The sequence below is a fragment of the Mchenga conophoros genome, linkage group LG9, assembly GCF_057382185.1.
Source record: "Mchenga conophoros isolate Kocher_MC1m ecotype Shallow Benthic linkage group LG9, M_conophoros_male_GT1.1, whole genome shotgun sequence".
Classification (NCBI taxonomy): Eukaryota; Metazoa; Chordata; class Actinopteri; order Cichliformes; family Cichlidae; genus Mchenga; species Mchenga conophoros.
The window spans coordinates 18,627,536-18,654,812 of record NC_140534.1 but is presented as its reverse complement, the minus strand read 5'-3'; the positions used below and the strand labels follow the sequence as shown (position 1 = coordinate 18,654,812).

Genomic DNA, 27,277 nt, shown 5'->3' with positions numbered 1-27,277 from the left:
AAAATCAGAACTACAACATATTTCCAAGATTCAGAGGAAGAAATGAGCCTCATTTAAAATACTAGCTTTATTGCTGACAAGTCAAAAAGTTGAGCTCAGTTTGCAGTCCTGTTACTTGATAACAACAGTGCTACCTACCACGGGAAGGTAGGGACCCCCCAGAAAAGAGCAATACTGCCCAATGTTTGGAGACCACAGCATGTGCAATGAACATGGCATCTTGTTGACTTTGAGCTAGTTGCTTGGAAGTCAGCTGTTGTCTTCCAAGCAACTTTGGTGCATCAACAATGGCAATTAAACGGCAATAAGGTGGAGTCAGTCAGCTGTCAGTCAATTTGGGGTCAAGTTGGCATTAACGTGCAATCTATTTGTGATAATTATTGATTAGCTGTGAGAAATTGGTGAAAATCCAAAATTGTGTGCATGCAGAGAAATTTACATTAAACAGAAATGTATTTTGCTGTAAATTGATTGCTGTGTTGGCAATCTGTCTGCATCAATAAATTAGCTATTAGTAAGCCTGTGACAGTCTGTCTATGAGTGATTGCAGTCGGTCCAAGCTGTGCTGCAATTATTTGGAGACAGGTTGCCTCCCATCAGGCAACCTGTCCAATTGCTTTGCAGTCATTAGTGGTGACCCAATCGCTTGCCATCGGTGTGTGACAGCAGAAAAATTCGATGCAGTTACCAGGCAACCACCGATTTTTCCTAGTCACAAGGCGGTAGAGGCTTATTTGTACTTCAGTTGTGATTGAAGCATAATATGAATTACTGCAGACTGAAATACAGTAACAGGCTTTTTCACTACAGTGGTTCTGACTGAATTGGAGTCACCATTTGCTTTTATGTAGTGTGCCTATATTCTAACGATTTTGGTAAATATATTGGAACAGATCTGGAAGGTTAATGAGTTTATGCTGTTATTTTCCACACGGAACACAAATAAAACCATATGAAAGTCATATCTGTAGAGATGTTTTATGAGAACTTTATTGTACCCACAGAAACGACGTACACTTGTATTTACTATATTGACCAGAAACAAAAAGACACCAAACATGTTGTCTAGATGTGGATAGGTGCATGTTCTCCTGCTTAAAGCCAAATCAGTCTTGATGTATGAAAGTGAAATAAATAAATTGTAATTGTACGTGTTAAAACTCGCTGGCTGCCACCATCTTCCCAGAAACAGAGTTAGAGGTATATAAACAAGTGATTAAAGCAAATGGGCATCTGGCTTGCTTGCAGAAATGAGGTTTGCAGTGTCATGGGAGATGTCTTTGCGGTTTGAGGAAAGAGAGGTTTCACAGCAGGAATCTGTACCCTACAATGAGCACATGTTTCACGTTAAATGGCACCACTGAAAGTTTGCAAGGAAATTGTGTCTTTTAGATCTTTTCGCTGTTGTTCTTTTTTAGCTATTTGTCTTTTGTAGTCAGGGCACTTTTCAAGTTAAATAACAGCGACAGTTACGTTTCTGGAGATGAATTTGTAAGAATTTGAAAAAGGTATTCTTTCCTTCAGGTGTGCCACAATGACCTGACAAGTTTGAAGTCTCTGGTTGAACCATTTACTTGTGCTCTGCACTATTATAAAGAGAGCTTTCAGTAACAATATCCGCGGTGTGGTCTCGCCCTACTTTCTTCATCACCATATTCGCTGATAAGATTCATTTCTGCAACTACTTGTTCGCTGTACCGGTCTCCTAATTTGTTTTTAGGGTTTGCCGCTTTGCAGATATTGCATATCACTCATTATGACACAGTCTCGCCTGTGATGATATAATGCAAGCTGACTGTACTGCATCTGTGTATTTAAAGGAAAGGGGTTGTAGCAGCTTATCTGGACTGAAGTGCTTATCAGCTGACTGACTGACTGAGTCTCTGTCTGCATCATGTAGTCTTCTCTCCGTACGTCTTATCGCTGCTTTTTATTGCGGTTTGCTGCAATGTTTATTCAAGTTGAGACAGCAGACATGACGTAGACCTTGGTTAATGTTGCTCTAATTTGCAGTATTATGGCTCCTATTGAGTTAAGTTGAATACATTTCAAAGATGTGGTATGATTAGCATCTCCAGCAGATTAACTGTGTTAGGAAAATACATATTTGGATCATGATTATGCCATGGTTGGAATTGTTGGTTTGTCACAGCTCTCTTCCCTTTAAGTGACAGCGTCAGCTTATCTGTACACTTTATGGCCGTGTACCATTAATGGTATTCACTTTCCTGTGGTTGTGCAACCTCTGTCATACACTGGAAGAGCCTCATGTTTTTGACTTGAACAGTTTGAAACTGAATTGTGAACTTTTGAGGACTTAATGTAATCATTGATTTGTTGTCAGGTCTTCCTGAATCATCACCATGTCTGTCTTCTCTGAGCCTCGGGCTCAGGCTGCTTCATAACAATAAGTGGCCTGTGTCTGTACTCATAGATGTGCCTGCCATTTGTGACAAGCCTGATTGAGTCACAGTAGTTTATTAACTTCATGATGATTTTTGTCTTTGATGTTTTTTCTTATGCTGTATAAATTATTGACTTTTATTCATATTAGTTTCACAAATGTTCTTCTTTACTTCTTACCCTAATATAATAGTGATTTTAAAAAATCTTTTAAAATCTTATTATAAACTTAGTGAAAATCTATGATGAAGTTCCTAATTTAAATACAACTTTCACTGAATCTTTGCATAATTTATAAGAGATGGACTTCAGTGAAAAACTAGAATTACTAATGACTTCTTTGCAAGTTTGACTCTATGCAAAACTGGCCAGTGACCGTTTTGCATGCAGGTTCTGACCATCTGCTCTACCAGGTGAGCTACCAGGCTGCCTACAATACAAGCCCCATGCACAGGGCGCTAGTAGGAATCTGGTTACGACTGCTACGATACGTTTGCACATTTACTTTGGTTACATGCACACAGTTTTTCACGTTGTTTAAAGCCAATCCTAATTACAGTTCTGGATCAGGTGTTGTGCTACCTGTATAAAAGCCTCCTGTCAGCGGCACTCTTTGAGCTTACATTTTAAGAATTAAATGTGTAAAACTACAGAAATCTGTAACTTAATTATTTTGGTGTAGCATGAATTTAAATGGGGGAGATCTTTATTAGTAGAAAAAGCTGTGAAACTTAGAAATGCAATTAAAAGTCCAACATTTATGCTCGCATTTTACGTTTTCCAAAGCCAGCCTGGTCCTTATGTTAGACACTCTGTAGCCAAGCAACCAACCCGAGGGATCCACCCAGTGAAATAGTCAAATATATGAAAAGTTGAATATTTGGGTAAAAACCTAGTTAACATGTTGTAATTTTACTACAGTTTGTTTAAGAAATGTTTTAAAACCAGCCTGAGTGTTCATGTGATCCTTTTTTAAGTATGTTTAAGCTTTTAGCGGATATATTCTGACTATTATACTTCATGTTCAGGGGAGTGTTTTATGATTTTCTTGCCTTGCTGAACTCAGTTTCCTCTTTTCTGTCCTCAGATGAACCGTCCAGTCCGAGCATCGACCTGGAGAGTGCGCACATCCCCGCCTCAGCCGTGATATCTGGAACTCCCATCATCACCACCATCCCAGCCAGCCCCCCTTCTCCGTCCCCTCTCATTCGCCGCCAGCTGTCACATGACCAAGGTGTGTTTTCCATATCAAAGGGTTAGTCAGCTGTTGAATTTGGCGCAGAAAGGGACAGTTTCAAATAATTATGTGACCCTCTTTTAATAGATTCTCTCCGTCTCACAATTATTGAGTCAGATTCTGGTTCTAAAACTGAGCGCTCCAAGTCGTACGATGAAGGCCTCGATAACTACCGGGAAGAAGGCAAAGGGTAAGATGCTCTCACAACAGTGCATGTAAAAACTTGTGAAAACAGCCACTATCAGTCTTGTATTTAAAAAAAACAGGACAAACAAAGGCAGGTTTTAGTAGATTATTTACAGTTTAGTAGTAAAAACATGGCGCTGCACAAAAAGCGAAACATACCTCTGGGTTTAACTCCGATGCGGGTCCATCAGCTGTGTGCAGAGTTTTAACAATTTACTGATCACTTGTTAGGTCACATTTCTGGAAAGCTTATTGGCAGTGGATGGATTTATGGGTACCTTACTCCTGTGACTGATCAATTTTGCTTTTACACTCTCAAGAAAGAGAGGGTGTTGTCTTTCCTAAGCAGTAAAGTCAAAGGTTGTTTTGGTTCTGTTTTACTCCAAAACCAAAGAGAACGAGCACATTTTGTTTGAACCAATCCCACTGAAGCAGGTTTTATTATTTGATGTAGTTTTAAACGCTTATTCTCACACACATCTCATACTTTCTGCTGCCCTCACATTTTTTTCCATTTCTGTCTAGGCGGTCCTTGATACCTGGTCTGAAAAGTCTTATGAAGGTAAGTTTTTTTTTTTATGAGCTCACTGTCGGCTCTTTGTTTTATCAGCGTTTCCTGCTCAGATATTTATGCAACCTTTGTTTCACACCCACATTATAAACGTCTCTCACCGTAATGTGAATATATTGTGGAAACTGGGAGAGCCGTGGGAGTTGCGTCATGCTGCTTTTGTAAATGATTCATTTAAAAGGAGTTTTTAATTTACTGTATATCACTGGTGCACTTTCGCCTCGTCTTGCACTTGAAAACCTTTCGGGCTTTCATGCGTTTGCATTGGTTTCGTCTCCGTTTCAGGCTGTGGACAGGTCATCGGATGATTCAGGGTCAAGGAGAGATTCCTCATCAGACGTCTTCTGTGACGCCACCAAGGAGGGATTGCTGCATTTTAAGCAGCTTCATACAGAAAAGGCCAAGGTGTGCACCGTCTCTGTTTAAAACCCACACAGTGCCACAGAAATCATGCCTCACACACTTTTATATCCATTGACCTGCTCGAAATTTGGGTTATTAACCATAACAGCTCCTTCTTGATGATATCTTATCTATATTTCCTCTGCTGTTTGTTTTACTTGCTTGAGCAGTTTAGATTTTCTTGTCTCATATTGTCCACAACACCGTGATTATAAAGCAATAGTAGTGCTTTTAAGATTGGTTGAATTCCTGCTGTTTTGCTTTGTAAACTATTCTCTTCTTCATGACGTGTTTTATGTAGCGTGTCGGAGGCGGCATGCGGCCGTGGAAACAGATGTACGCCGTGTTGAGAGGAAACTACCTCTGCCTATACAAAGACAAAAAGGAGGGCCAAGCACACGCCAACTGCCAAGCAGTGGATGAGCCGCTGCCGATCAGCATCAAGTCCTGCCTGATTGACATCTCCTACAGCGACACGAAGCGGAAGAACGTCCTGAGGCTGACCACGTCGGACTGCGAGTACCTGTTCCAGGCTGAGGACCGGGAAGACATGCTGGCCTGGATCAGAGTCATACAGGAGAACAGCAACCTGGATGACGAGGTGCGAGTCTTGGGTTCAAACTGTTGGGACAGTCATTATACAAAAAGCAGTCACAAGACCCAAACTTTCATAAGCAGGCAAATTAAGTTAAAGTTAAGTTGTTTGAGTCCAAGTGCTGTGACTCTGCTCATCTCCTCGGGAGAAAAAAAAAACACTGAAAGAATTTGAAAAATTTTGTTTTCAGATGTGATAAAGTCATAAAAACAGATACCAATATTATCATATTCGTCACGGGTTGAATAAGCGGTTTGGCATTTTTAATTTTACGATTTTTACTGATATATTTGGCAGCTTGCAGCTCAGTAGTTCTCACTAAGAGTGTCCTCGGGGGCTTTCATGCGCATTAGCTTTCATCTCCTTTGATTGAGCAAAGCTTTTAAAGCATGTAACCTTCTTGCAAGGCAAGTTTAGACATTTTCCTCAACCCATAGCTGTGTGATTAGCATCTGTTTATTTGTTGAAACTTTATGAAGTACAGTGCATGGGTTACAGGCTGACATATGCGAGTACACTGGGGTTTAAAAAGCAGATAAACGGGAATTTGATTCCTGTAAAAGACGGACAAAATTCATAATGTTTAGCACAGAAAACAGCTTCCAGATTCAGCGAGAACATGTGTTGTACAGCTCTAATCTAAACAAAGATTTACAACTTTCTTCTTAAACAGATGAGCTGTTGGAATATTTTTACTCAAGTTATCGAATTAAAATATTAATGGAAAATATCAAATTAGCGATCCATAAGCCACCCTCTTCTCTCACATACAGTGCTGCTCTAATTTTCCGCTCAGTTATTGATATTTTCTAATAATTAGGGGCTTTCTAAAAGCCACTGAGGCAGCGACGATCTTTGCTACATAAATGCAGAATTTCTGCATGGCGTTTCATCAAAACTCCCCACACCAGTTAGTTTTTCTTCAAATTTGTATTTACTTGTTTCCTCAATTGTGCTCTTTCCGCGTTCTTTCGAGTGTAAACATTCATGTGATTCTTGGTACTGTCGGCTGCTCCCTTATTTTCCAGGGGGTCGCCTCAGTGGATAGAGCCGCATATTTGATTTGGCACAGATTTTATTCTGGTTGCTCTTCGTGACGCAATCCTCCCATTTATCCGAGCTTGGGATCAGGACTAGGAGTACGCTAGCTTGTGACTCCATGGTGTTTATTATGGTGCTTATTCTAGTTCTAATTATTTGTTTTAAATATGCGGGATTTCAAAATAAATGTGACAGTTAAGGATGACACAGTTACATTTCAGTTGCACAGGGACAATAAAATAGCTGAATTTGTGTGTTCATCTGCAGAGTTCTGTCAGCAGGACTCGTTGTGTTCATTTCTTTTTCTGGACTTCTGGGTAACATTTATGTGACTAAAACTGAATAAACTGAATCTCTTTGAGTTTTGGTTGGATGAAACTTTTTGGAATGTTTTGTGACAATTTGGAGATGAAATGAAGAACAAAGTAGGTGCATCTTCCCGTATTTGAAATATAAACTCTTTTGAGGACCTAACCAGCCAAATGTTTTGTTCTAACAGTCCTCCCTGTGTCACCTGAGAGCTGCAGGTTATATAACGATCTGTCATAGTCTGTAAGGCCGGGCTGAAGGGCACAATTGCACCAGATTCCCATAAACATTTGTTATCACGTCTCATATCACGCCCTGTCGTTTTTTCCGTCTTCCCTTTTTTTAGAATGCCGACTTTACTAGCCACGACCTCATCAGCAGGAAGATCAAAGAGTACAACACCTTGATGAGGTAAGGGTGACATGAAAGCAGGTGAGCGGGGAAGGGAGGTGTCTCATAGCTCATGGGAAAGCTCTGAAAGTTTCGTGTCCATGTCTCATGCAGCCCGACTGGCAGCAAGACGGAGCCGTCTCCCAGAACTTCACGCCAGTCGCTAAGGCAGACGCTGCTGGGAGGGAAAGGAGAGACCAAAGCAACAAGCCCACACTCACCCAAAGCTGAGCAGGAGAGGAAGAACATGCACAAAGGTATGAAAAGGAAGAACATTTTATATCTGATAAATAATAAAATTAATTACTAATGCTTCCTTCATTTGTTATGTAAAAGTAGTATATAAACATTTACTGGGGTGGCTGTGGCTCAGGAGGCAGAGCAGGTCATCTACAAATCAGAAGGCTGGCAGTTTGATCACTGGTTTTCATTTTGAGTACACGGTGCCTCTGCTTTATGCAGCCTTTACATATTTAGATCAGGCAGCGTGACTATATGGTTAATACAATGCTTTGTAGTTAAACTCTTACAGGCTGTTTTTAAAGGGGTACAAATGGTTAAAGGAAATGAATCATAAATGCTCACAGAGCAAACTGCACAGTGCGTTGAAGGTGTTTTGATGATGACGATGGAGGGTATCACTTCTGGAAGTAATAACTCATTGTTTTACAGTTAATGTTACTTTAATGCAAGTAAGTACACGTTCAATGAGCTGTGCCTCAAGTACAACACCCGTAGAGCTTGATTCGTGCCTGTTAAAGGTAATAAACTTGAAGATTGTTGCACCTTGTGCCAGAAACTGCTCAGCTTAGCAGTACAAAACGTATTAGAGTGGCAAGAAGACTGCAAGAAAACAGTCAGTATAGTTCTGTATTCATATCTGGAGCATCACAATAATCCTGACAGTCGAATCCATTCTGTGCTTAATAAATCCTGTATTTGACAGCATTTGGATCCAGATAAGAATAAAAGCAGAAGTGCTCAGGATTTACACACAGTAGCTAAACATCAATCATATAAAAGGAGTTATTGGATTTTACTACATATCCTTAACTTATCCTTCTCAGACATGTTGTAATTAGAAGCTACTATTCACGGTATCCTGTGTGTTGTCCTGTGTGTGCAGATGACACCAGCCCTCCCAAGGATAAAGGGACATGGCGAAAGGGCATCCCAGGACTGATGAGGAAACCTTTCGAGAAGAAGCCATCTCCTGGAGTCACGTTTGGAGTGAGACTGGACGACTGTCCTCCTGCACAGACCAACAAGGTTCGGGCTGGTTTTATTCAGTGCACAAACCCAATGTTCTGCTCTGGAATGGGCCTTTTAAAACACGGTCCTCATTCCTCTGTGTTCCAGTTTGTGCCTCTGATTGTGGAGGTTTGCTGTAAGCTGGTGGAAGAGAGGGGGCTGGAGTACACGGGCATTTACAGAGTTCCTGGAAACAATGCTGCGATCTCCAACATGCAGGAGGAGCTCAATAACAAGGGCATGAATGATATCGACATCCAAGACGATGTGAGTGTCCTTTCATTGATCTGCTGCTGCTTTAATTAAACTCTCCTTGAAGTGCGTTTCCCTAATGGCCTGAAGTATTTTTAAAAGCTGCAGACTGACAGGTCTCTTTTCTACATCTTTGTACTCTGGCCAGTGATGGGTAAATCTTTAAAATGTAATATCTATTTATTGCAGAAGCTGGGTAAGCTTGTATTTCTGGATCACAAACATTATGCAGCAGCAGTGGAAGCTGTAGAAAACCATCATACTTGTTTTCCCAAATGAGCCTTTTGCTAAATTAATTGTGTTTTTGTACAGAAATGGAGGGACCTCAATGTGATCAGTAGTTTACTCAAGTCCTTCTTTCGGAAACTCCCCGAGCCCCTGTTCACCAATGGTAAGTTGATTCTTCTTGCCATCTAGTGGTTAAAAAGGAGAACTGTCATCTGTAAAAGTACTTTTACTTCTTCTTTTTTCGTCCTGCAGAGAGGTACTCAGATTTTATAGAGGCCAACAGGATAGAGGACCCAGTGGAGAGACTCAAAGTGCTGAAGAGACTGGTGAGTAGAAGTCGTTTTGTAACATTTAACCTCATTAAAATTACACAAAATGCAAGAAACTAAGATGTCAGACATTCAATTTGTGTTTTGTGTAATTTCTCTTTTCCTTACAGCTTCACGAGTTACCGGCTCATCATTACGAGACCCTCAAGTTCCTCTCAGCTCACCTGAAAACTGTGGCTGACAACTCTGAGAAAAATAAGGTATTTGTTGTTGTTGTCATTGTTGCTTTTGTTGTTTACATATTTTTGTTCTTGTCTGTAGTGTAATTTATAGTCTTATTATACAATTATGTAGACCCCTCTGTTCTGAGTTACTCAGTTTGGAGACAAACAAAAAAAAGAAAAAAACAACTTTTTTAAAAAAAAATGTCAGATGGAACCGAGGAACCTGGCCATCGTGTTCGGCCCAACTCTGGTGCGCACCACCGAGGACAACATGACCCATATGGTGACGCACATGCCCGACCAGTACAAGATAGTGGAGACCCTCATTCAAAATGTGAGTTTCAGTGTTGGGTCACTGATTCAAACATGCACACAAATTTTTATTTTCTCACGTTTATTTCGTGTCTTGCAGTACGATTGGTTCTTCACTGAAGATGGAAATGGAGAGCCAGTGGTGGGTACAGACGTTACTACAATAACATTGTTTTCTTCTCTAAATACTAAAACAAAAAAGGCAGTTTTGGTGAAGGGAGTTGGCAAAAAAAATGTAGATGGCAAAGAGAAAAAACACTGAATCAGTTCGAAAGCATTGATCAGTTTTTACTCAGTGAAAACAAAAACATTGCGGTTCAAAAACATGATTGGTGTTACTACCCAGCTCTGTTAGGAAGGAGGGAAGTAACATAAAACCAGATGGACGTGGCTCAGCCACGGTATTTATTGCTTAGAGGTTTTCCAAAGGCGAAGAAAAGAGGCAGACTGCAAGGGAAAGGAGGGTTTGTGGGTGCTGCTAAATCAAATAGAAAAGCAAAAAGTGGTAGGACAAAATTTTAGTGTTTTTTTTTTTTTCTTCCACCACCAACAAATTGCTGGTGCCATTCTGTGGCTACTGGATGTGATTTTCAGTTGCATCCTGCAGAATCTGCCCACCATGATTTTCCTAAAAGAAACACTTTCATCTTTGTAATGCTTCGTTCTCCTATTGGTTGAAATGTGGAACCTCATCAGTGTGAAAGAAGTAACAGTACAACTGCAGCAATGCTTCCTACCCCAACTAAAACACTCTAGTAGCAACACCACTGTCCCTTGTGGTGTTTCTGAGTATTTCCCATGTGCTGTGTGCTACATGTGAGAAAGGACAGCTTTAGACTCCTGATGTTGTTCAGAGTACATGTTTGAAAATTGGTTTCAACTAACTTATGCAGCACCCAAGAAGTTAAGTATGTGTTCTTTCAAAGGATAGTTCACAGTTACAACAGCAAAGTTAATGGAAGAATGAGGTGCCCAACACCGAGCTGCATTCACTGAACATTGCTATGAAGTTGACCTGCTTTTTGATTGGACGTTGAATGAAGAAAATTAACAAACCAGCAAAAAACTGTTTTACCTTTTATGATGAAAGATACCCAAATCAAATCATTAACTTCTCCTTCCTCCTTTCAGACTGTGTCCCAGGAGGAGAGTGCAGTGGAGTCTCAGCCCCTCCCCAACATCGATCACCTGCTCACCAACATCGGCCGTACGGGCACATCGCAGGGTGAAGTATCAGGTAACACGCTGCATTTTGGCAGGCCAACTCTGTGGTGGGTTAACCTTTCTCTACCCTTTCACCGCTGAGCACTGTGGTCAAAGCTGGGAGGGACCGGTTGTGTTTAAGATTAGAAACAAATGTTGATGATGCTGCTTCTTCCCCAGGCCAAGCTTCCCCTTTTGCTCCTTTGGCTGTTGCCATTAGGAAGAATGGCTAACACTGAGTCCAAACAATGAATTCTCATTCTGGGACGTTACATAATGCCCTTTTGTCAGGTGTCTTTTGGCCCTGCTTTTGCAGTTCTGTAAACTTATTAGGTGTTAGGAATTAGGACATCGGTAAGGGTGGCAGTGTCAGAAATTACAAGCTTAACAGCACGATTATTGTGGTTGATGCCACTGTGGTTCGCATCCTGTTTTGAGCTTAGAAGACTTTTTATTACCTCAAACTGGGCTTTTGGGGGCCACATATCACATAACAAAAGTCTGAATTTTCATCTTAATTCTGACCATTTCAAGAACTTAACTTCTGTAAATGAAACCCCACGTAGCTCACCTGGTAAAAAAAACATCTTTATTCCAATTTATTCCAAGTTTTGTGCACAGGGAAAAATCATGGATTGTCTTAATATTTATTCCTTGGTTAAGTTTACACCTCTTTAAAGATCCATTCGTTGATTCTATAACCCGGCGTGTTATGCACGCTACTGCGAAAGGACACCTTCTGCTGAGACACGCCAGCAGCTTTGACAAAACGGCATTATCTGACAGCCCCGATATGAGAACAGGCCGGTCCAAATCCCTGTGTGGGATTCAGTGGGCAATTTATTTGCATCCCCAAAAGGATGCAAAAAATTGCCTCCCTCCTTCATTTGCTTTAAAATCTATGCCTCCTTTTCGGTATATGCTAGCCTTTTAAGCAGTTCTTTTTAAACAACCTTCTGCCCTTTTTGGTACCCCCATTTCCCCCTCTTTTTCCTGCCTACTGTTGCACTAATACGGCATGTTCTTTGGCACGTCAGAACTAGATGTTTTTACAGTAAAAGGCGACCTCTGATTCCTCTGTCTCTAGTGAGGCTCTGTCGGGTGTCCTAACGGCTTTCCCAGCATTCACACATACTGATCTTGACACAGGCCAAGTGGGAGGAGTCTATCACACCATGATGTCACTGATGGACTCTATAATGTCTGTGATGGACAGCTGGAACTGTAGGAAGAAGGAGGATTGTTGCCCGCAGTGTAGCTGCCTAGTCTGCAGGAACCCGCAGCTCTATTAAGAAATGCCAAAGAGAGAGAAGAAAACAAAACAAACAAAAAAGTTAATCAAAGAAAGCTTGATGAAAAGGGGAAGCGAAGCGGCAACACGGTACTGTACGGTGTCCGGTTTTCTATCAGAGTATACCTAACACAGGCCGGTGCTACTGTCTGAAAGGCTCTCCGCTGTCTCTCCTCACTGTCTCGCAAGCTTCCCAACAGGAGAGATAGCATGGTACGGTTTCTACGTCACTGGTCAGTGTGCACCTGCATATTGTGCCTCCATCTGTATTGTAAGGGGTGTATAGGGGGGCTTGGCTATGTCACACAAACACAAATTTTAGCTAAGGGATGCTATGAGTGACAGATTGCAGAGCAGGTGAGGACTGATTATAGGTTTTCCTTGCTGACACACTCATTCTCATGTAGTGTCCTCTCTTCTCATATAGCTAGCCCCTCTGTGACCCCCCCGTCACCTTCATTTCTTTTTTTCTTTATTTGGTTTCTTCCATAGATGTTTTTTGTCATCACTGTGTCAATGTGTCTGAGACCTCATATCATCTCACACTGCTTCATTGGCAAATTTGGTATCAACCTGTTTTGACAGAAATGGATCGGTGACATTGATCTCCAGTTAGAAGCTTGAACCATATTTGTTATTTTAATACTGAAGTTTAATTTTAGGCTTTTTTTAAAATAAGGTTGACAGTTACAAAAAAACATGGCTAGGAAAAGGGCTGTCACATCATTAGATTGTCACTGTACAAATATTTGTGCTAAAAAGCTTCATGACAACATTATTGCAATATCTGGAAAATCAGAAAAAGAATATTCAGATCATTCAAATTATTTGCAACTTTGTTTATTATGTGTTTATTTCCTTTCTGGCAAACGAATCTTAGTCAGAAAAAAGAAGCTATGACGACGTGTCTCCAAAATCTCTATATACTGTGGTTTTATCATAGACTGTATGTAAAAGATGGAAGCAACCGCTTCTGTTGACTTTTAAGGTTCTGTGTAAAACATGAACTGGGAATTTAGACTTTCACCTTAAACTTGACATGACGAGAGGTTTGGATCTCACTGAGGAACTGAAAATACTGCCCATTCATAAAATAGTGACCAGTCAGTCAAAATGAAGCCAGACTCTATTGTCCATTTTACGCTACATGAAATCATAATTTACTGTATGAACATCAGCTGAACACTGACTTTTTAAAGAAGCAATTTCAGTCTGTGCTTGCTATTTTAAAAGTACAGGTAATAGAAGCCTTTTTGGTGGCTCTTGCATTTTTTATATACAGTCTATGGGTTGTAGCTAGCTAGCAGTTACTGTGTCATCAGGATGCAATCAACATTAATGTGCAGTGCTCCTAGCTGATATTCTAGCATGTGAATGATATGAACTGGGTCATCTACAGTAACAAATTACATGCTTTTTGGACAGTTTCACCTCTTCATGGCTTTGAAAATGATAGTAAACTCAAGTGTTTCTTAACCTAAAGAAACTTTTTAAAACCTAGTTGGATGATCTGAAAAGTAGCACAAACCACAGAGATTAAGACACGTGAGAGGTTGACACTTGCAGTGACAATTACAACAGAAGCATTTGTTCATAATTCTTACAGTGCAGCCCAAGAAATTGTTGAAAGTATCAGGAGAAATCCTCATATGTGGCCACTACCAATTTTTTTTTCTATCAGAAAATGCTACCACAGGACCACGGTTTCATTCCTGGATAACAAATCGATCACCATCCTCGTGTTGCATGGCACGTCATCTGCCCCGCTGCTGTTGGTTGCAAAAGTTGCACTCAGAATCACCAAGATGAGCTTTGATGGAAATAGCCGTCAGCATCTTCTGTGGGTTTTCTGACACCCTCTGGTCTACACTTAATTAGGAAACAATGTCATGTCACATGTCATGTCACATGTCACACATACAGACGTGGACCTGAGTGTAACGCTGAGCTCATCTGTCCCCGTGTGCAGCATGGCCTGTTGTCCGCTTGTGTTTGCTCTCACCTCTCATCGGTCTCGTGTTTTTCATCATGCTTCTTCTCATCAACATGGTTCTTTCTCCTCCTTTGTTTCCTGTCACACTCATTTCCACACGTTTAACCCCCTCTGTGTGCTCACCTGTGTTGTTAAATCATCTAACGTGTCTCTCTTTTTCTCTTTTACCTACAGATTCCCCAACTAGTGACTCGGCTAAATCAAAGGTGAGTGTGTGTCTCCAGTGTCTGATGGTGTGAGATGAGAGGAGGTAGGAAGAGAACAGATGATATAAACTTACTGCTGAAGGCATTTTCACCTAATTTAATTTATAGCAGCATCTTGTTTACTTGTTGATTTTCTGCCTTATTCCTGAACAGTGAAAAAGACTAATTTGTGGTACTCACAACACTACTAGAATACATATAAGAAGTTAAACAGCAACATCTGCAATGTTCTCATTAAGAGACAGATGTGATGCTGGACTTTGTTTTATGGTTCAAAGACAGCCTGTCAAAAAATAAGGAACGTTAAAAAGATAATTTGGTGTTAAATACCAGAGGATCAGAAAGAAAGATTGTAAACACAAAACTTAAACAAATGACTGACCACAAAATTTGTTTGGCGTTTGAAAACATGCACGATTGCTGTCACAGGGTGCAGGGATTTTGTACTTCAAAACACCCACAGACCTCACTGTGAACAGTTTTCACTCATCTGTTGCTACACACTGGGCCTCATTCACAAAAATTAAAAGATCACGTGGTCCCTGTCCTCCACCTGCTTCTTTCATTTTCTTCTAGTTGTGGTTCAAAGGGCTCCACATCTGTTATTGCAGCCCAGCTCTCTCAGTTTACCCGAGGAGGAGGTGTGCCGCTTCCGGCTTTCATTCACCAAAGTCTTCCTTTTTTGCATTTTGTTCCGTTTTACAGCAACTTCATTGATTTCTCAGTAGTTTCTGGGAAAATCTTTGTCCTGGTGAATAACAAAAAAGTTCACTATGAATCTGATGGTAATTCAGAATATTTGTCTGGACATACAAGTGATTGAGGCCCATTGTGTATTCTCAGTGCTGTGACCACACATTATTTGACCCTCACATCCACAGTGAAAACGAAACAATTTCCATGGTTAGATGGTCAGCGAGTTGGAGCCATAAAGGCTGCTGTGCATCAAGTCTTTCATGAAGTCCTTCTCGGGGACACCCTGGATTAAAAACTTGTGGCTGAGGAACTTGGGAGTGTTCAACAGCTTGTTAGGATGTAGGAGGGAAAAAAAGGCAGATGCTTTCCATCATTGCACTGCTGTTCTCTTCAGCTTCAGCCGCGCTTCAGTTCATGCTGTGCTGCTGCTTCTGCTTCTGCTTTAAAGCCAGCATGAATCAGTACTGTGCTCCCTGTTTATGATGCTGCTAATGTCCCTCTTTCTGTCTACTTGTTTGTCTGGTGCTTCATGGGAACAGGTGGAGTACAGACTTGAGGAAAGGGGTTGGGGTTAAAAGTTTCTGTGTCGTCTTTTGTGTTTCTTAGATTCAGCAGTGCTCATTTTGTTCTTCTTGTGCTCTCTCTTTCTGTTCCCCTCTCCTCTGTGCAGGGTTCCTCAGGGAAGGATCAGTGCAGCAGAGACCTCCTGGTCTCCTCCATCTTTGCTGTAGCCAGCCGCAAAAGAAAGAAGTCAAGGGAGAAGCCGCAGCCTAGCAGCTCAGACGATGATCTGGATTCTGTATTCCTCAAGAAGGAAATCCTTGGCCAGAAGCCAAACCAGCAGACCGAGGCACAGGGCGAGACTCGTCCCAGCCCTAACACCAAACCCAGCACGAAGCAGCAAGCACGGACAGAAGAGAGGAAGGAGAACGGGAGGACAGTGGAGCTCACACCTAAAGCTAAGAGAGAGCACCGAAACTCTTTATTCCTGAGGGAGAAGATTACCCCCAGACGCTCCTCGCCTTCACCTTTACCTTCCCCAAAGATTTCCAACTCTCCCAACATCAGCTACCAAACAGCTCCTCAGGGAAAATCCTCATTGTCAGACCCTCCGTCCCAGCTTGATGAAAACACCTCAGACCTTGGGACCATGAGCTCTGGAGCATCAGTGCCACGATCCAGACCGAAAAAGTGGATTGCGGGAGTGTCCCCTGACCTGCCAGCAGGAGCCGCTCTGGGAGCAGGTGCGGGGGCGTCCGCTGGCGCAGAGGTGAGCTCTATCACCTCTGACTACTCCACCACCTCCTCTATCACGTTCCTGACTGGAGCGGAATCAAGCGTGCTGAGTCCAGAGCTGCAGGGTGGCGAGGAGGCAGATGATGAGCGCAGTGAGCTCATCAGCGAGGGACGACCGATGGAGACAGACAGCGAGAGCGACTTTCCAGTTTTTGCTCCAGGCGGCGGCAGCAGCCAGTCCACACCCTGCCCAGCGCAAAGTCAAGAAAAGGCAGAGGCCAAAGGGGGCAGTGCTATCGAAGGGGGCACCTCACCAAAACTGGAAGCACGGCGGCTCTTCCCAACACACCGCATGATCGAGTGCGATACCCTCTCAAGAAGGTGGTCCCTGAAACAGAAAACAGACAGTGAATCATCAGTCGAAGGGGCTGCTGGCAGCGGGGAGCGAAGCGAGGGCAGGGCGGAGTCTTCCAGCCGGTTGTCTCGAGTCCTGGAGGTGATGAAAAAGGGCCGATCCACGAGCAGCCTCAGCTCTTCTTCGCGCAGTGAGTCAGAGCGATCCGAACCAGCCTGGCATCTTAAGATCACAGAGAGGCTCAAGTTTAGGCTACGAACGTCCGCTGATGACATGTTTACTCAGAAGAACCGATCTCCCGACGGTCGCAGTAAGAAAAAGAACATCCGACGGAGGCACACCATGGGCGGGCAGAGAGACTTCGCAGAGCTGGCAATCATCAACGACTGGCGGGAGCAGGGTGGGGTGGACCAGGCGGCTGAACTCTCAGCTCTAGACCCCCTGAGGCCTAGATGCTCCTCTCAGGACTTATCCATTCGAGACTGGATTGCGAGGGAGCAAAGCAGAGGCTCCGAGCCAAGCGTCGAGGTTGCGCCCAAAGCGGTGCCTGAGGATGATCACGCAGAAGTGCATGAAGAAAGACCTCCCGAAAGACCTCCACCTCCACCGCCTTCGGATTCCCCTGGGGCTCAGCCTCCAGCCGGGGAGCACATTAACGGCAGAGGGCTGCAAAGCAAAAACAAAGGCTCCTTAGGGGACGACGCTCACCCACACAAACTCTCTGGAGCGCAAGTTGTCCGCTCACGGTTCTACCAGTATCTGTGAAATGGAAAACAAAAAACAAAACCGGGATGAATGTGTACGTGTATGAATGTGGGTATTTTAGCTGAGGTTACTGCACAATATTTTTTCTACAAAGTATACTTTATGTATCTACTGTACATACTTATTATGATTGTTACTGGAATTCGACTGAAGAGATGTCTAACACAGACTTTTCTCCTGTAAGATCGAACCCAACGAGTGCAAGAATCTGACTTTAATAGGACACGATGACAAATATAAGGGTCAACTCGAGTATTACTGAGGAAAGCAGGTGCAAGAGTTTTTTTTAATAAGGAATCATGACTCAGTTCTTCCTCTTTGGAGCGGTATGAAGAATGTATTACACTTTTTGGACTAACATGAGTTGCTTGTGACAATAATGTCTTTTTCAAAACGGCATGTCTGTGTTTTTCTCGGCTGTACTTGAAGTACGTGGAAGTAACTGAGGGCTGCTTTCTGAGCTGAGTGCTGTGGGAAGTTTATTTTTTTCTTTTTATGTTTCTTGTCGTTTTATTTTGTATTTTCACAGCACACTCACAACAGCCAGATATTAGCTTGAGGAACTGGGGGATTATTATAGTTTTATGAAATAAAAGACTGAGAAAACAGTAATAAAAGCTGATACTACAGTATGTAATGCTTGGTACAGTAGTTTTGTGAAGGTATAGTCCAAAAAGTGAGTTTTTACATACGAAAAAAAAGTGCCTCTTTTATTTGTTTTGTTTTTAAACTGTTTTTATGGATGGTTGGAAACACAAGGAGGGTTGTTTTTTTTCTTTTAACCTCACAGGCATTCCAGATTTTATCCTGTTTTTAGTTAAACTCACAGCAGCATCGGAGCAACATCGGATTTTTATCGCGGTAATATTTCATTATAGTTTTATTTCAGTTTTCCACCCCCCCCCCCCCCCCCCCCCCCCCCCCGGGTTTTGCAGTAAAAATTGAACGGGTGCTTTAAAAAGCTGGGAGAAAAAAAAAAATGTTTGAAACTGCATGAGACAATGTTTGCTGAAGAGTGAACATCTCGCCCGTGTTTACAGAAAAACATGGGCGCAACACCACGTCCTCCCCTCAACAAACACTGGAAATAAATAACCTTTATTTAGACCCTCGTCTCTTTGGCGTCATTGTTGTTATTCTCAGAAAACATCTGGGAAGAATAATAGACCAGATTTTTTTTTTGTCCAAACAAATATATTTATTACAATAAATCGCATATGTTTTTATCAAAGCATTGTGTTGCTCTTCAGATTTGTATGCTTGCATCACGTTGAAATATTACAACAGCCTGATTTAAATCACAACAATCATGACAGCTGTTGTAATGCAACACCAGCTTCAAAGCTCAGGAATATACAATGATCTCTTGGCTTACTTTCCTGCTTTAAACAGATGGGGTGAAACTGACAGGGATCGTAGACAAATGTTTCTTAATTTTGATGCCTTCAAGATATAAAATTCTGCCTCATTCCAAGAAGTTTAAATAGAAATCTGAGATCAGGTCATGTGCTGCAAACAATATGAAGCATAAATAGTTGCAGAAATAAACAAATTACAAATAACTGACACAAAAAACTTACTGCTCTTGTAATTTACAGCCAAAGTTTGTAGATTTTCCTGTTTTATAACAAAAGTCATAATTAGGGTGGCAAACCAGAGGCTCGGGGTCCAGAAGCAGCCCACAGAAAGAAAGGCTTTGGAAAACGGGAAGGAGGGTTTTACAACTTTTCCTACTGATGAAGACCTCATCATTGGCCACTCATACTAAACAAAAGTAATTTAGTAAAGAGAAAAGTTCCTGTTTTTCCACCAACTTTTTCCTGTAGTTTTATAAATTGATTCAAAATATTAAATGTCAAAGAGCCATGCTGACAGATTGCTTTCATTAACTACAGTAACTTTTCTTAAAAATGCAGAAAACCTGAGACGTATGCTGAAATTCAGTTAAATAATTAGCAATATGAATTATTATCATATTAAAGATTGTATCTTTTAAAAATAGGAATGTATATTTTTATATTTTTATTCTCGACTCTTTTATATGACTTAATCCTACAGAATAAAACAGAATGAAATTGTAGGATAAGTTGCACAGTAAACCAAAAGGATCTGATGAATTTTAATTTTTTTGATTTTTCTATTTTTTCTTCTGAAAAGAACTACTTTCTTTTCTGGTCCATCATTATTAGTTGGGAAGAACTAATTTGGAAAGTGAAGCTGTTTGCGGAGCATGAATTTCAACAAGTAAAACACCAGAAGAACTAAATGAATAAATGAAAACGCAAAGGATACTGTAGAATGACCACTCGGTAGCTTTCCTTATCAGCAGCTCAGCATCCATCACTTAGAACAACACAATAACGGGTACGACAGCTAGGAATAAACTACTAGACAGCCCTGCCGCAAAAGCATATCATATGGCGTAAATCCACAATACCCCACGGCTCAATGTAGGCACTAACATAACCCAGAATATGACAGATACTACTTAGCTCTCTGCTTTTGTAATGATCAGAGCTGATCAGAGTAAAGGTTTGAATGGGTGTCGTTACCCTGTCTTACTTTGCTAGTTGTGGTTAAAATCAGAATAAAGTTATATTAACAAATACAGCATGAAAACTGGTTTAGAGGATTAAACTGCTCCTGAAGAATTTCTTTTTTTATTTTACTAATTTTTTACTAGAGTGAGATGGAGTTTGTTTTCATTATGAAGGACATTTTCATTCACTATATTTACTCTAATGCCTCGCGATTGTTTTTTTTTCCTTTCTTCTTTTTTTAAACCTAGAATTAGAAGGCTGGAGTTTAGGACGCAGATACAAATGACACAAATCTCGCTCATTTCTTGATATGTGTTATAAATAAATAAATAAATAAATAAATAATGGCTTATTAAATGTCGTTTCCCATCACAGTACGGCAGTACTCATGGTATCCATGGCAACTCTATACTTCCTGTTTCTGGGTGACATACCAATCAGCCTCACACTTCCGTAATCAGCATACATAAGCGTGTTGAACAATTCAAAATACATAAAAGTAAACTCCATTATGAGGAAGAAGCGAATCAGAGCTGACAACATCAACCCTGTGGGGTCTGAATGGATCCTTTACTACACTGACACAGCAAGGCAATTAGCATATTTTGCTTTATTATTATTGATTGTATGTTTTGCAAAAGACTGAGCCTTGCCCTGTCATTGCACCAAATCATCAAAAGCTGCAATAACCATGAACCAAGATGCACAATTGTCACGGTCCTTCCACATAAAGCGCACATAAAACTCTGCTTCGCGTGACGTAACGTAAAGGCGAGCCCGTGTTTTTCCGTAGAGCTGGAGACATTCACTTTATGCAAGCCTCCACCTGACCTGACGCCTGTGCACCGCTCAGGTAAGACAGAGTTATTTACTTTAATAAACGAAACGAAAAGAGCACCTATCTGAAAGTGGAAGATGGCATGCGTTTATTTGGCAAGGTTTTTTTTTTTTTTTTTTTGTTTTGTTTTATTTATTCAATTTTTAGATAACAAAACAAAAGATTATTTTCTACGGTTTGATCTTCTTTTCTTCTCGTTGGTTTAACCGTCCGTTGTCTTAGATGAGAGTTTATTGTGATTTTTCTTTAATAATATTATGGAATCCCGTCTTTGGATATATTTCAAATATTTGCATTCTTGTTACATAGCACTGAGAAGAAGCAGCACCTGAGTCCCACAGGAATTTGTTACGTGACACCAGAAGAACAGGTGTAACAGGTGCGACAAACAACCTGTTTGCTGTCCGAAACTAAAACACCGAGCAGCAGAGATTTTCTCAAGTAAAATAAAGTAAAACAATGCAAACAATTACAAAAAAGCAAGTATTGTGTATACATGGTGTCTACCATTGAAAGTTAAATTCTTTTTACAAAACAATCATGTTTAAAACATTTACTTAACTTTGAAAGCTTTTAAACTACTAAAAACAGCCATGCTGTTTTGTGTTAAAACAATACCCTGAACCTGACATTGGCTGGACTCTCACTAATACTACTTTCTGTTTTTAAACCACATTAAGTCAGGGTAACATTCAACCCTGACTCTTACATGACACATTCCTGCTTTATTTAAGCAAACCCAGTTCTTGTAAAAATCAAGCACACATACTAGTAGAATACTGCCTCCATGTGGTTGAAATTTTCATTACACTTGAGAGATTATTAGGCTCTTTGGCCTAGATTGAGTGGAGTGAAGCTGCCACTCCTCCACATTGGGAAGAAGTCAGCTCAGGGGAATATTGAGAAGTTCAATATGTAGCCCACTAAATTCTGTTAAATAAATAAATAAACCTCAATCATACACTGTGAAAAATTGCTGAACCCTTTTGTGGTGATCTTCATGATGGTGTAATTTACAGCCCACAGCACATTTAAACAGACAAACATTTTTACATTCCAGATCTAAAAAACAACAACAACACAGTTTCAAAATAAATGAAAGCTGAAAAGTGTGTTATGTCGTGTTAGCTAATTATTGTGGAAAGTAAAATCACAGTGATTTCGACAACATGGGTTCAGAATTTTCAAACTGATTCATCCCGTAAATCACAAGACACTGTGCTCACCTGCATAAGCTCCCTTTGTAGGATAAAATTATTGGTAGTAGATGTCAGCCATTTAAGCCAAAACCAATTACCAATAAGAATAATTATCATAAGAATATGCTTTAAAACATGTCAGCTAGTGCAGCTGTTTACATCATGAGAGTTTTCAATAATAGATGTAGATTGTACCACCTGTTAGCTAGCTGTGTACACAAAGGTTTTATAATCTAGGCTCAATAGTTTTGGTCAAGTGTTCACATATATCTCTTCGTCTGTTGCTTTATATCTTATAAACCTGGGGCCCGGCTGTTTGCAGTGTTATTCAATCAGTACTCTTGTGAACATACAGTGCTGTGAAAAAAGTATCTGGCCCCTTCCTGATTTCTTAACTTTGCACATTTGTCACACTTAAATGTTTCACAGAAAGTAAAGTTTATTATTAACTAAAGATAACTTGATTAAATACAAAATGCATTATCCAGACATGATTACTGCCAGAGCAGTTGAATCAAGAAATTACTTGAATAGAATCAGTTAAAAGATCTCGAAAAGCAACACGTCATGGCTCGATCTAGAGCAACTCAACGGAAGATGAGAAACAAAGTCATTGACATGCCATCATCAGTCTGCAAAGGGTTACAATGCCACATTGAGACCATTATCCACAAATGAGGAAAACTTGGAACACTGGTGAATCTTCCCAGGTTAAATTAGTCCAAGATCACTGACTCACCCAGGAGCTCACAAAAGAACCCAGGACAACATCTAAAGAACTCCAGGCCTCACTTGCCTCAGATAAGGTCAATGTTGCTGATACAGTTACAAAAAAAAAGTCTGGACAAAAATAGCATCCATGAGAGACTTCCAAGGCAAAAATTACTGCTGAACAAAAAAGAACACATTTACCCCCCCAAAAAACCCATCATGATTCCCAAAACTTTTAGGAAAATATTCTGTCCACTGACAAGACAAAAAAATGAACTTTTTGGAAGTCTTGTGCCTTGTTATGTCAGATCTAAAACTAACAAAGCTTTTTATAAAAAGAAGATCATACTAACATTCTAACCCAATTCTGCTTTCTAGCAGAAAATCCCGAAGGATAATGTCTGACCATCAGTTTGTGCCCTGACGCTCAAAAACACTTGGGTTATACTTAAGACAATGATCTGAAACAAACCAGCAAGTCCACCTCTGAATGGCTCAAAAATATAAAGAAATAAATAAATGAAGGTTTTGGAATGGGCTACTTAAAATCTGACTGAGATGCTTTGGCATGACCCTAAACAGGGCTGTTTGCGCTCAAAACTCTCCAGCGTGGCTGAATATAAAAAATTCTGCAAAGAAGAGTGGGCCAAAATCCTTCCAAAGTGTATGAGAGACTCATTGCCAGTTATCACAAACACTTGATATGCAGTTCTTGCTGCCAAGGGTGACACAATCCGTTCTTAGGTTAGTGTTAGAGAGTTATCTCTGGGATGCTGGTGTGATAACTCCCTGAGGACAAGGACTCCGATCAGAGAGTGGGGCCCAGAGAGTGCTTTCCAGATATACTTTAATGAACATTAACTGATTCAACAGCAGGCCAGTAGTACAGCAATTGGCATACTCAGTGAGAGTATGTGAGTGGTTCTAAATAACAAGAAAACAGGGAGAAAATTACTTTTTAACACAGAGCCAGATAGATCTGAACATTTTTTTCCCCTTAATAAATTAATTTACCATTTAAAAAATGGATTTCGGTATTTCCTGCAAATACTGCACTGTACAGCCTGCTGTATTAAACTGCCAGTGGACAAAATGGATGAGCTGTAGGTGCAACTCTTGTGTAACATACCTTATCATATCCTAAAGGAACCATGTCTGCTGTCTACCTTCTCCTCCTGCTGGTCCCCACTATCTCGGCTCAGACTTTTCGCTTTGGTGCCTGCCCTACTCCGAAGGTGCAGTCTAACTTCAGCCTTCAGCTGGTGAGCACAAACAGTATTCTGTATACATACATACAAAGTAAGCAAAGAGCTGTACAGAAATGATTGTTCATCTTTATTTACAGTACCTGGATAAGTGGTATGAGATTGAGAAGCTGCCTGCTTCTTTTGCCAGAGGACAGTGCATTGAAGCGAATTATTCCGTAAGGAAAGATGGGACCATCCGAGTCTTGAACTCTCAGGTTTTGTAAGTAGTAAGCAACTTGTGGTTTGCTAAAGGAAAACACCACTTTAATTGTAACAGGTGATAACATAGCAATTGATTTTCATTATGTTTTTGCACGGACGACCAGTCCAGCCACTACACTTCTCCAGCCCGAACGACATTCCGATGTCATTGCTGTATATCCTGGTGGTGTGGATCAGTGAATCGATGTTTTATTATTGCACCTGTGTATTTGCTGTATCAATATGTACATCACTGAAAAAACAAACAAAGACAAAAAAACCTTTCACCAAACAAACCTCAATATTGGCAACAATGACGGGTATTTTTTTTTCTCCCCTGCAAGGTGCAGTTCAGGGTGTGGATTTAACGTGTACACTAGGCACCTTTCTTCTTATGTATTGTACGAGGAGAATGAAAACAAACCTGAGTGACATGATTAACATCTTGACCCTGAACTGTTGACTGAAGGCTCGGTGGCGGCACACCTCATGTGGCGTTTGCTGTAATGACACAGGGTGCTTGCTCGTGCTGAACAGAAGTTTGCACAAAGGAAAGAGATTTTGTCTAATTTGCTGTAATTGATTGTGGTAACAAGTAATTTGCTTGATAAACTCATACAGTATCTGTGTGTCTCAGGGGTGGTAAAAGGGAGTTTTTAGAAGGGACAGCTGTGGTTCCAGACCGACAAGAACCAGCTAAGCTTGGAGTTTCCTTCTCATATTGTAAGTATTTTGTTATCATCCCATTTAAATCATAAAGTACTCTATCATCATTAAAGGGCAAAAAAAGTACATAACTTATGGCATTTTTATTGGACCGCATTAAAAATGACCATAAAATCATTCTCTGTAGCGTTGGTAGAGATAGATTGTGGTTCTTTAGTGTAGTAGCTTAAATATTCACCTTGCAAGCAAAAGATTTGTGGTTTAATTCTAGGAGGGTTTGGGGGTGTGTCAGGATGAACAACTGGTGTAAAAACCTGCCAAATGAGACATGTGGAACCAGCTGCTGTGGGAGCCCTTTGTGAATAAGGGAACAGCTGGAAGTAGTTTCAGTGCCAGTGACCTCTCAGAAACAATTTGGTGCCCCTTATTTAGGGCTTTGAGAATGCCAGCAACCAAGAGATGGCAATGTCACGCCAAAAACTGAATATTAAAGATGGAAGGAGTAATCAAATGTAGTGGTATACCATTTCACAACTTCAGGTTTAGCTGGCAAATTCATGTTTAAAAAAAAAAAAACAAAAACAAAAAACTAAGAAACTCAGTCACCTTTTGGATCGGATGATAGCGCAGATCTGCAATTTGTAGCCAAGGTGCTAAGTGTCATCCATAACACTTCACACTAGGACACACACCACTTTAGTGCAAGCTGGAGATCATTAGTCAACAAGTCAGCAGGATAACAAATTCAAATTGGAGACATGATCCTGAGATGACCAAAGGTGTCACTGTATGCTCTGTTTGACATCTAAATGCAGCAAAGGGGCAATGTGGACCAAGATCTCACTGCAGCTGTATGGATCATTAGACCTCATATATAGTGGCTTTGTCATTTTACTTTTTATGGCTTTGTATTTGGAGTAATGTATATCATGTTGCATCAATTCTGCTTTACAAATCTAAATCATTTGCAAACTCACCCATATAAAAGTTTGCTATTGTCTGTATTTTATCTTTCTGTGGCTGTGCTTTCTGTTACCAGTTACACCCTATGGCCCATACTGGGTGCTGGAGACAAACTACACCAACTACACCATTGTGTACTCCTGCACAGACATTCTGCGCATATTCCACGTTTACTACGCCTGGATTCTCGCACGGTCACCCTCCCTGCCTCCAGAGACGGTGCATTACGCCAAGCAGTTGCTGACTGATAAAGGAATCGATATTTCCAAGATGACGCCCACATATCAGAGCTGTGGAAATATTTAGGAACTGACAGAGAGGTTCATTCATTAAAGGGTTTTTCTGTTTGTAGAACTAATTATTTATCCTACCAGCCATGAAATCATAGTACATCTGTTACATTGTTGTTTCTTTTTATTTCATCATTGTTTTCATCATTTTAATTTTGTCATTTGATTACAAAGTGAATGGATTAAAGTAATATTTTGAGATAAAATTCATTTGATAATTAAAACATTTATATAGTACATATTCTTGCAAAGAATTAAATACTAAATCTGTAAAAAAGTGATTGGTTTGCATAGTAATTAGTCAACGAAAATAGCAACATCCTTTTTATATTCTATCTATAGTGCATCTTTTATTATTTACAACAATGAGCAAATCAAGCTGTTCTTGGTGATGGAGGGAAAAAGAAACTGTGGATCTGTTCTACTTAAATTAGAGCTGTTTTTTTTCCCCCATTTGAACTGGAAATAATCTATTGAACATGTAGTCCTGTCTCACAGTGATGCAATAAATGATTCTATGTGCAACTTTAAATACTGATGAAATTAATCAGAATTCACTGATGAGTGGGTGACAACATCAACACTGTGCAGTGACAAAGAAGGTGAGAAACTAAGTGTACTCCTACTGTGACTTTCTGTACTCTTACAGGGTCTTCTCAGGAGTTGACATTGCAGCAAATTCACTCCAAAGCCAGACTGTGCATTGCTCAGAGAAACTGCAAAAAACCCAAGAGCTACTCGTCAAATTCTACAGGCCTCATTTAGCGTTACGGTCCTGGGTCGGTGACCTGGTGTTTTGAGTCTTGTACTTTTGTTTTCTTAGGATGGTTGTGTTTTGAGTTTTTGGTTTCCTGTCCTGTTTCTGTGCCCCTTCCTGTGTTCCACACGTCTGTTTTATTTTGAATGCTCTGCCCTATCTGCAGTGTGTCTAGTTTTGGTTTTCCTCATCTCGTTTTTTGTCCGATTACCGGTAGTCCCAGCTGTGTTTCCACCTGTTTCCTATCTCCTCGTTTTCCATCCTGTGTATTTTAGTTCTCAGTCTTTACCCGCTGTGCTGTGTGTTTTGTCGGCCAGCCTGTCTGTTTAGTTTTCAGTTTAGTTATGGTATTCAGCAATAAAGTCTCTGAGAGTCGGCACTTTGGGCCCTATCTTGCCTGCACACAGCCCTCATATGTTAAATGTTAATGTTCATGACAGGAAAAAAAAG

General features: G+C 40.7%; 2 protein-coding genes across 8 annotated transcripts in view; both read left to right on the top strand.

Annotated features, from left to right (window-relative positions):
- arhgap21a (Rho GTPase activating protein 21a) overlaps positions 1–18,047 on the top strand; it is a 101,459-nt gene extending 83,412 nt beyond the window's left edge. For 5 of the 6 annotated variants that reach the window (XM_085286761.1, XM_085286760.1, XM_085286758.1 and 2 more), the window contains 17 exons: positions 3,491–3,637; positions 3,728–3,830; positions 4,352–4,388; positions 4,683–4,802; positions 5,101–5,400; positions 7,091–7,155; positions 7,249–7,391; positions 8,261–8,403; positions 8,494–8,652; positions 8,950–9,028; positions 9,118–9,191; positions 9,305–9,394; positions 9,567–9,692; positions 9,771–9,812; positions 10,802–10,907; positions 14,332–14,363; positions 15,730–18,047. In XM_085286761.1, coding sequence (XP_085142887.1) covers positions 3,491–3,637; positions 3,728–3,830; positions 4,352–4,388; positions 4,683–4,802; positions 5,101–5,400; positions 7,091–7,155; positions 7,249–7,391; positions 8,261–8,403; positions 8,494–8,652; positions 8,950–9,028; positions 9,118–9,191; positions 9,305–9,394; positions 9,567–9,692; positions 9,771–9,812; positions 10,802–10,907; positions 14,332–14,363; positions 15,730–17,415 — 3,452 coding nt within the window. In that variant the 3' untranslated portion in view covers positions 17,416–18,047. The remainder of the gene's footprint in view (positions 1–3,490; positions 3,638–3,727; positions 3,831–4,351; positions 4,389–4,682; positions 4,803–5,100; positions 5,401–7,090; positions 7,156–7,248; positions 7,392–8,260; positions 8,404–8,493; positions 8,653–8,949; positions 9,029–9,117; positions 9,192–9,304; positions 9,395–9,566; positions 9,693–9,770; positions 9,813–10,801; positions 10,908–14,331; positions 14,364–15,729) is intronic. The other variant, XM_085286759.1, reaches the window with a different exon arrangement.
- Positions 18,048–18,194: 147 nt separating this feature from the next.
- On the top strand, positions 18,195–26,351 carry LOC146567137 (apolipoprotein D-like). 2 transcript variants are annotated; one of them, XM_085286768.1, is made up of 6 exons: positions 18,195–20,808; positions 21,103–21,172; positions 23,850–23,965; positions 24,049–24,170; positions 24,789–24,874; positions 25,857–26,351. In XM_085286768.1, exons 3-6 carry the CDS (start codon positions 23,855–23,857, stop codon positions 26,084–26,086), a joined length of 549 nt encoding a protein of 182 aa, XP_085142894.1. In that variant the 5' UTR covers positions 18,195–20,808; positions 21,103–21,172; positions 23,850–23,854; the 3' UTR covers positions 26,087–26,351. The 2 variants fall into 2 exon arrangements, with proteins under 2 accessions (XP_085142894.1, XP_085142895.1); XM_085286769.1 differs by lacking the exon at positions 21,103–21,172.
- The last annotated feature ends 926 nt before the right edge of the window (positions 26,352–27,277 follow it).

Bases quoted from the DNA above. Each gene is read 5' to 3' on its own strand.
- LOC146567137 (XM_085286769.1), top strand. From the start codon at position 23,855: ATGTCTGCTGTCTACCTTCTCCTCCTGCTGGTCCCCACTATCTCGGCT. The intron at 23,966-24,048 runs GTGAGCACAAAC...CTTTATTTACAG, and splicing joins CTAACTTCAGCCTTCAGCTG to TACCTGGATAAGTGGTATGA. The intron at 24,875-25,856 runs GTAAGTATTTTG...TTCTGTTACCAG, and splicing joins TGGAGTTTCCTTCTCATATT to TTACACCCTATGGCCCATAC.